Here is a 10315-nt window from a genome sequence, read left to right on the forward strand (position 1 = left end):
TCGGGCTTTCCGGTATGCGGGGCACGAACACGTTTGTTGTACTGGGAACTAGTCGATGCCACGCATACTTCTGTCCTCGTGAAACACGAGGTTGTTCATTTTCCTTCATAGTCAACCAATTCGGGACCGAAAAACTGCTTGAATCGGATTTTTTTTGAGAAGTGAAGGGATTCTACAAAGAGGAGATATATTCCAGTTTCTCTCTTGATGACTGTCATATGTTACATTCGTGTAAAAATCCAGCACTTTAGGGCAAAAGTTGGAGTCTTCGCGTTGGATCACCTCATTATTCTACAAGAGGGGTGCAGCGTGTTCTGGTACGTTCATGGCGACGGTACGTACGCGTGTGTGTATACTTCACCTGGATTTTGATTCTGAAGTGAGGAGATCTCTCATCATCTCTGTATATTATGGGCACATAACTCGACAATCTGCACACGGGACGAGGTGAGGAATTATTTTTGTTTTAATAATTCGTACCTTTTCTGACCAGTTTTACACATCAGGTTGTCACGTACATGACGTAATGAAGTTTAAAATTAAAGTCTGAACAAAAGTTTTTGCTATTTTTACTATATTATAACATGAACAACACTCAGCATGCTCAGTCATGTCAGTCAACATGTTCAACAATCATGTCCATTAATTGTCCATGACAACATGTTTAACCAATTTGACAAACTGTTGTCTTTGTTAAATTGGAGCTAAAAATATATAAAGTCCAATGGTTCTACTGTTGATCTGTTGATTAAAATTCAGATACTATTACTGATATTATTTAGTTGGGATCTTTTGTTATTTTATCCCGGCCAAATGCCATGCATGTTCAGGCATGGTTCTGTTTTTTTTTGGAAGAGCTTGAGAATTTCATTGAATTAATTTAAAAAGTTCTTGGTCTGTTTTTATTTTCACTACAGTACAGGCTACCTTTACCTTATGGCCAGTGCTTCCTCCGTTAGTGGTTAGGAGGAGTGCAAGACCGAGGAAGGAAATAAACTACCGTAAACTTAACAGTGGTCCCACCCTTCGTGAAGAGAAACCTGGACGTAAGACGTGGTCTACCTCTAAATTATACGAGCTAATTGTAACCGACTCCAAGGTTATAAATGATGAACTCTTTGTAAAAGTTCATTACACCGCTGAAGAGTGGAGTTCAACTTTGTACGATGAATGGCGTGAAGCTGGCGATATCATAGATGTGCCAGATTGCTTCATCGAATATTCTGAGGAACAGAGAAGCCTATTTCTTGAGCAGCTAAAAACATCGGTAAAGGAGTCGCTCCACGGACAACGAAAAATTGACAGTGTTGTCAATATCGAACTGCCAATTCCGCGGAATCTCTTTGCAGAGTTAACTTCATTTGGCATCAATGGGAACAATTCACGCATTTTTCTTAAATCGCCTACAGATTTAAACTGCTTACTTGGTGACGGGTGGAATTGGAGAATTTTTAACCCTCAAGGCGATTATTCCTTCATAGAGCCAGGAACTGTATCTTTTCGCTTGAAGGAGAGGAAGCCACTTGAACAGTATTCACCAGATGGCAGCTTGCATCTGATCCACAGAGGGTTCCAGTTCCAACTCAGATTCTCCCGTGGCATTGGAAACCGATTTGATTTCCAGAAGTTTTATAGTGCCTAAATTTAACATTGTGTGTTTAGCTTTTTTGTTCACCTCCTTGTTTGCATGTATGCTATTTTTATCTATGTAAGCTAACTTGCAATGTGCTCATAATTTTTGGTATTCCAAGTACGCCTGTATGTACATGTGTACATGGACATGAACATGTACATGTGCACATATTTTGTAATGTAGGTTTCACAGAAACAATAGCTACAGGTAATTTCCACATTCTCTGGTTCAGTTTTGTTTAACTTAGGTTTCTACGCTGATCCATTTTCTTCCTATTTGAAACAATGGGCGCCATCGGCACTTTCATTGTTGCCGCTTTGGCATTCATGTGTATTGTTCGACCACTTTGTGCCAGTCCCGAAGACGAGACTGTTTACCCGAACATTGCTGAAATTGATGTTACGGAAATGTTCCTCTTCAATTTGGTCAAAGATGTAAACGGACAACTATCATCTGAAAATGTGCAAACAGTGTTTCAACGAATAATAGCCCGTCAGAACATCTCCCCTGAAAGAGTTGATTCAAACTCCTTGACTGCATTAAGAAGTAAGCTTGGCAGGCTGTGGCATTCTTGGAGAAGTCAGAAAGGCTCAAACGGGCGATCAAAATTACTGAGAACATTTGAGAAAAATGTATACACTCTGAAAGTTCCCCACAAAACTGGCAGCCCAACAAAGCGAAAGTTAGAGTATCAATTAGAAAGTGAAAAGATTAAAAGGAGAAAGGTTGAAGAAAGTTTGGCTACTGTTAGCAATGACTTGGTGAAGTGCTCCCAAGAGAAATTGGAAGTTGAAAGAAAATTTGAAAGATATTCAGACCCCAAAAAACGTGAAAAGGGAGAAAGGGGGCGAACAAAAGGAAAACAGAGCTACATGTATAGTGAGAGACAAAGACGTAGACACAAACACAAACAAATCACTGACATGAAAGATTTTCTTGAATGTAGGAAAGATTTGTTGAGTGTTGAATTCCTAGATGAGGGTGGGCAGACAGTGAAGGTTGTTCGGAATGACAATGATTATATAATAAGAACGGCAGACCAAATATGTGAAGAGGATATTGATGAGATGATATTCATCATGGACACATTCAATGTCACGCAAAGTGGGTACCATGAAATTGCCCAACGTTACAGTGCTCTTCCTAGAGCATGTAGGATTGCCAAACGAAGAAATGAGCTGTTGCCATGTTTGAAATAAAAACATTGGAGGGTGATTTTCACGGTGTATTCAAATCACTGAAAACTAATCTAATTTACGTGTTGAGTGATGAAACTAACGCTCATTTTATTCAGGATGGGAAAGTAAAGATCAAATTGAGTGGGGATGGAACCAGAGCTGGAACTAAAAAACACTTGGTAAACATGAGTTACACTGTAATCGGTGACAAAAACTGTATGTCAGAACGTGGAAATTACCTGTTAGCTATTGTTCAGTGTCCAGAGACAAGAGAATGTTTACTCAAAGCCCTCAAGGATCTGATTGACGAATTTAATTCCTTGGATTCTGTTGAAATTAATGGTGAGTTGATCGAAGTTGTTAAGTTTGTTGGTGGGGACCTAAAATTTCTGAATCAGGTCACAGGCATTGGAGGCTTTGCATCAACATTCTCTTGTCTTTGGTGTAAATGTAGCAAACTCGAACGGTCGGATGTGACCAAGAAATGGTCTATGACCGACACTTCTCAGGGAGCTCGGACAATCGAGGAAATATCAGAGTGTGCCAAATTGCCAAAAAAGAGCAAAACGAAGTTCAATTGTGATGCCGAACCAATTTTTTCATCTGTTCCTATTGCTAGAATTATCCCAGACACCCTTCATCTTTTTCTTCGGGTTATGGATCAGTTAGTGTACCAACTCACATACTATCTGCAACATCTTGATAACTGTGTACGTCTTAATCCAAGCCTCAATCTCGACAAATGCGACAACCTTATGAGATTTCAAAATTTCATAATCAAACTGGGTATCACTGACTGGAAATACATTATTAATGATGGCAAAATCCAGTCAAGATCCTTCACCGGCCCTGAGAACAGAAGAGTACTTTTCAATATAGATTTAAATGCAATCATCCCTGATCATCCTAAACTGACCAGTATTCAAGCCCTTTGGAACTCGTTTAAGGAGTTGGTAGCCCAGATGAATAAAAACCTGGAACCATTTGATATTGATCGGTTTGGGTCCTCCGCCAAGAAATGGTTAGAACTGTATCAGACGGTATATTTGGCAAAGGATATCACTCCATATATGCATGTGCTGGCATACCATGTACCAGAAGTAATGAGAACACATGGTAACATATCATTCTTCTGCCAACAAGGTCTGGAAAAATTAAATGACCTTGTCACCAAGTGGTATTTTCGGTCTACAAACTTTGGCAAAAGTGCTCTGAAGCAGATAATGCAAAAACAAAACCGGCTAAGACATCTCGAATCAAAATGTAAGAGAACCCCAAAATGGCTTGTAAGATGCAGCATTTGTCAGAAACAAACTCATCATAACCGAGCAACATGCCCGGAACATCTTCAATGAATATACTTCGTCTCCTTTTATGCTACTTAAGATATCACCTACTGTACATGTCCATTACTTCTGAAACATGGTATGCGAGCACATGCATATACCCCAAAAATGGCTTGTCAGATGCAGCATTAGTCAGAAATAGAATCATCATAGCCGAGCAACATGCCCGGAATATCTTCAATGAATATACTTCGTCTCCTTTTATGCTACTTAAAATATAAACACATTTATCACCTTCTGTACATGTTCATTATTGATGTAAAACTTTGTGGTCATACATGTTGTATAACCTGATCAATTTGAATGTGCACCACCTTGGTGTGCGCTTTGATGGATATATACTCGTAGATAGCAGAAGTGTAAAGTTTGTGTATTTGTTCATTGTTGATGTAAAGCTTTGTGTTTTTCCCCCTTATGATTTTTTTCCCTAAAGGTTGTTGGATAACTACTTAAGTAATATGCAGGTACTTAATTTGAAATGTGTTTTGTTGTACGAGTAGTAAATTTATTATCATTTTGTAATGAAGCCTTTGGAAACTAGTGCCGCATCGAAACAAATTGAACTTGCCTTTTGCTTGACCTTTATTGGTTTTAATGTTTTGTGAGACCAGAACAAAACATTGTGCAGACAGCTGAAAAAAGTGTGCATTATTTAAAGATGTTTTATTTTGTAGTTCTTTTCACTGAATATTGTTTAAACAGAATGTAATGCCAAAGTAACAAATGCCAGTATTATGCCGTTATTTGCCATTCACTAAGTTATGTCAAGTTTCAGTTGAGCTCCAAGCCAAGTTATTTCATCATTACGTGGAAAAATATTTTTCCACAGCATAAAATGTATTTTCGAAATGAATAGCAATACTCAAACTCAGGGTTTTTTCAACTTCAGACATTCAGCATGAGACTGAGAGTACATCATCTATGCATTTTTATCAAAAATCTAAATAGGTTCAGCAATGGTTTCAATTTCATTGTATTTTTGTTAAAGTTACAATTTGTTGGAAAATGTTACGTTGAAAGCATTTTGATGTTTATTGTGTGAAGTAAATAAACACCTAATACACACAAACGTACTGAACACTTATCACACGAATCCTCTGTGTATCTTTTTTGCACCTCCACTTTTCAATACCCCTTATGCTAGAAATGGTTTGCCCCGATGAACTGTTGCGGTCACTGTGTGCACTCATTTGTTTACACACACTGTGTGTGGTGTGGGGAGCAGGGCTTATCTTTTCTGTCCGAAATCGGGTCAAAGTTTTCCATATGACTGCTTTTGGTGGAGGGGGGGGGGGCATGTACAGCTTACATGTTTAATGGTTTGCAATATCTTTTTTCATTAAATGTATGTATTAATTCATGTTATAGGGGATTCCTACTCGACAAGCTCTGCTTTTTGAAAATGCCCTTCCTTCATCTCTAATTTAAAAATAATGCGCTCAAAGTCTATAAATATATTTCTTAAAACCAGTACCCTATCAATTCCTTAATATATTACATAGTGGTGTTTCCTAACTTGGCACACTTCGACGTTTACCTTGACTTTCCTCATGTAGTGTTGCCAAACTTATTTGTTGATAAACTTCAAATTCAGTCCGTGAAATACTGGTACTTACACCTTATTACTGCGGCGGTTTATACCTCTGTAAACTATTTCGGTGTCATGAGATTATATTCCGAAATTCGAAAACGGTGGCATCCGGAAATTGGGCACACAAACGGCTGAATGTTCCCTAACGTGGCACACTTGAATAAATATCGGAAAATTCCATTGAAGAATTCTGTAAAGTTGATAAAATCTGATGACCATTATTATCTCGATCTACTTATATACCCAACTAGAAGTTTGTCAGAAAATTATTTCCTCATTTTGGGGGGATATTTTCAAAGGGTTTACCCATGCACTTTGCAATAAAATAGGAAAATCATGTCGAAATAATGTTTTGTTGTAACTTTGTAACAGGAATCGGATTAACTCGTGATTTAGGAACGGGAGTGTTTAGAACTCGATGAAATTATACCGGTTTTTGTGAAAGTTCAGTACAAAACTGTTGCTCTAGATAGCGCGACAGACGAACAAGCAAAGTACACCACGGCAGTGGCGGCGCCATGCTATGTTACATCATACATCAACAAATATCTATTTATGCCTTGAATATGGGATTTAATGGTAATACCACCAGTCCAGTTAAAATGCATAGAACAACAATTGATTGTTTGTTGGTTTATAAAACAGATTTGACAAATGATCAGTAATAACAGATTAATTAAAATAATCACGGCCGGACCATTTGGAATAACCATAGAGCAAGGAATATGAAAACATTAAATCTTTTACAGTTTTAGCTTGTGTAAGCATGGAGGTGTTCCTTCCTCCATGGTGTAAGTAATCTCGCCGTCGGTTGAATATTCTCTCCCAGAACTTGTCTGCACGGTTGACATGTATTACAACTCCAGTTCTCTTTCTCAGTGGGCGCTACATTTCAGCATATTCTCGTTTAGATTATCGTTTTCCAAGTTGTATTTTTCTATTCCTTCCTCCATGGTACAACCATAGGTCCTTGCTATACAACCATGTCCAAGTAATATATTATAGTGCATGCAGCTGGAAATAGAAGCAATTAATATAAGGGGTCAACTGTACAAAGTGTACGTTACATTAACATATTAAGATGGCCTTGTGCAGGGCCAGGGCCCTGACCACAGTTTCCCCACACACTTTTTTACTCAACGCTACGTAAATCTCACTGATAGCTGAGCTAGGCAAGGTCACTGGGCCGATGACCACCAGTGATTGTATGCTCTCTCATTGGTTGTATCGGTCAGTGCACAAACCATCGGCGCTGTTGTCTTATTGGTCATTCTGGTTTGTACACGAACCATCGGTACCGATGGTTCGTGTGCAGTGTAGGCTATCATTCGGGTTACGATTTTGTATAAGCCCTGCAACAGAGACGGTAAGTGAAGCTACATAGTGGGGGCTAAAGTAAAGACGATACAATTCCTCCATGGTTGAACTCATCGGTTTTCAACTACCGTTGTCACTGCTGCTTTTCTTGGGTGAAACCCCCCAAAACATCCGCGATGCAGAGTCTATGTAATCAGCCACGTGTCATGCTGTGGTCTGTGCCTCGGTCATGTACTACTGCGGTCCTACGTGCAGTCAGCAACATAGAAGGGGGTGCGTTTTACTATGAACCCTACTGTAGTGCACTCTACTATGGTCCAGAGAAGAAGAGGTTGTATGCACCTGCCCTTGAACCTCTGCCAGAGGAGGGCGTTCAGCTGCCAGGGGCAGAACTGGCTTATTCCTCGTCGATTAACACCTTTGCCTGGGTAAAGCAGACTTTAGAGGCTGGGCACGAGGAATCTAGTCTGGTGTTTGCCAAGGACTTCGCTGACTGCCTGGAAGGTAGATTGGAGCGCCTCCCAAGCGGATACCAACACACCTTCCTCATCAGAAACCCGAAGAAAGTCATCCCATCCTGGAGAAAACTCCTGCAGGAGGGACTTAAGAAGTCTGCCCAGCCCATGGACGAACGGTCTATGGAAGAATGGCAAGACAAAGAGATGGGGAAGCATGCTGGTTTCAAGGAGTTAGTGGAACTGTACGAGTATGTCAAAGAGAACCTGGATCCTTGTCCGTTTGTCATGGATGCTGACGATCTGATTGCTCAGCCAGAAGCCGTGATGTCAGCGTATTGCAAGGCGACTGGTATCCCCTTCAGCAAGAAGCTGATTGAATGGGAGAATGATGGGTTACCAATGAACTCGTGGATCACTTGCCGGGATCAGCTGCGGTGTTTTATGGGTGAACACCACCTCAATGCAGGGAATAGCCGTCGGTTTGAGAAGACTGATAGCTTGAACGGACCAAGTCCATCATCTCCTGAAACAAACGACGGAAAGCAAAAGGTTCTTGGCCTCATTGAGCGTTCTATGCATTTTTACGACAAACTTTATCAAGTGCGATTCGTCCCGTAACTAATAGCCAAAGCTTAATATAAGCCTACGTACACTTACGGTTTTTTTTTTTTTTTATAATAATGAGAATACAGTGCACTATTATGTTGCTTCAGTAAAGATTAAACTTAAAATAACTTGACGAGATAGCTTTAATTGTTTGCTATTGTAAGCTTACGTTTCCTTCTCTATAAGAGGATTTTATTTTCCAATTATGTAACATATAGCTCCTTTGATCTTGTTTTTTAATTTCACAAGTACACCTTGTTTATTATTTTCAATAATGTCAGTTAAAAAAAGCGAAACCCAAATGTTTGGACTATTGTTTTAGTAAAGTTCTGCATGTAGCACTTTCAAAATCTAGGATCAATCCATAAGCTTTCCTTTAGTACAAGAATCATTCAAATCACTCGTGTACTTTTCAAATTTGAAATTACGGAATTGTAAACACAACCACCGTTTTAAAGTTCTGTCCAGTTCTGAAAGAGCATTAGAAACTATCAGAGACAAAAGCAAAGATCCATCAGGAAAAAAAAACAACGGAAGAGTGTGAACAAACACCAGTTATTATACGATGCTCTTTGAAATTTCTGTCAACATTCAATTACGATAAAGCCACAAATCTGTTTTCATATTTTGCGATTTGTTAACGTTTAGAATAAACTGACCTTTGTGTCTGTTGTTGTTCGCACAAGTACAGTTACACATTAATTTCGTTTGACAAATAAAAGCACATTATTCTATTAAAAATATACCTTTGCATAGCTCTGCTCACAGCCTCTCGCTAGCTCAAAATCTGAAAAATATTAACACGTGAATCATTAATTTACAAAGCAAATAATCCTATGATAATGTTTCATTGAATTTCTTCAACAATAACCGGACCTTCAACAATGTACTTTCTTTGAACAAGTATACATGACCCAGTCGTAAACAGGTGAAAATGGCCAAAAACAAGGATACTGCACTTGTTATATTTAACTAATTTAAATAGCCTTGCTGTGCATAGTCTAAGCAATGGATTACCAATAAGGTACTTTTTTGGCGGGGGGAGGGGAGGGCATTTTTGTGAGGTCAATGGATTTACAGTGTTAGAACGTTGGGCAAAAAAATGCCCAACTAATATTGCCCAACGTTGGTTCAATAGTCAACTTGAATATCTATTGGGCAATTAATACCCAACGGTCGTTGGACGAAGTCTTTACCAAATAATTAAGCACACGACTTACTCAAAAGTTGGTTATTTAATACTGCCCAACCCTTGGTTGGCGTAGTATGCCCAAGGATTGGTAATTATAGGTTTCCCATTTTTCGGGCAGTAACATGAACAATTACCCAATTGTTGACTTTTTGTCATTTTTATTGGGGGAGGGGTAACATTTTTTGAAAAGGGCACTTGCACATCCGTGGTGAAATGTAGACAGGTTTTTTTTCTCCGGACACTTGGCCTCCGTAAAATTAAAAAAACCGTACCATCTGCCTGGTACCATCTGTCAATGGGGGCGCTGTTCAAAACTGACGATAATGCACACAAATGGCAAATATATGGTGCTTTTCAGGGCGATACATGAGCGAAATTCAGTAACAGGCACCCAAAACGGCAGATGCCACAAAAAGGTACCACGTCTTTTTTTTAAAAGGGCACTTGTTCCGAAAAAGGGCCTTCTTAAGAAAAGGGCACTCTTTACAAATTATTGGGGTACGGGGGGGGGGGGGGTAAGCCAGTTGAAAAAAAGGGCATTTGAATAGAAAAAGGCAGTCTTTAAAAAATATTGGGGGGGGGGTAAATACCCCCCTTACACCCCCCCCCCCCCCCCCCCCCCGGGCTGGCTACGCCTGTGTGATTGTGTGCATAGTGAAGATGCTGGAGTTACTTGTGGTGCTACTATCACAACTCCAAACCATATTCCAACAACTCAAACCCAGGTTAGTAGTTCTTTATTTGACAGTCATATTTAACTTCATTTGAAGGATCCATGTCCAAATGTCAATAACACTACCTGATTATGTCAGCATCCCATTGATCAGATTTCGCACCTTAATTCCTTTCATATTGTACTCTTCATTAATTAAGTTTAGTTCACCTTGTTGGTGGCAGCTCCTCCTACTACCAAGGCGAGTGGGGTGCAGTCTGCATCTGCGATGATGAATGGGACCTGGATGACGCTAATGTCTGTCGCATGCTTTGTTTCCCT

At 39.5% G+C, this 10315-nt stretch overlaps 1 protein-coding gene across 1 annotated transcript; it reads left to right on the forward strand.

Moving 5' to 3' along the window:
* LOC119732485 lies at positions 1-5241 on the forward strand. The gene is made up of 2 exons (XM_038206014.1): positions 1-447; positions 918-5241. Exon 2 carries the CDS (start codon positions 1918-1920, stop codon positions 2830-2832), a length of 915 nt encoding a protein of 304 aa, XP_038061942.1. The 5' UTR covers positions 1-447; positions 918-1917; the 3' UTR covers positions 2833-5241.
* The last annotated feature ends 5074 nt before the right edge of the window (positions 5242-10315 follow it).

The sequence above is a fragment of the Patiria miniata genome, unplaced genomic scaffold, assembly GCF_015706575.1.
Source record: "Patiria miniata isolate m_02_andy unplaced genomic scaffold, ASM1570657v1 HiC_scaffold_24, whole genome shotgun sequence".
Classification (NCBI taxonomy): domain Eukaryota; kingdom Metazoa; phylum Echinodermata; class Asteroidea; order Valvatida; family Asterinidae; genus Patiria; species Patiria miniata.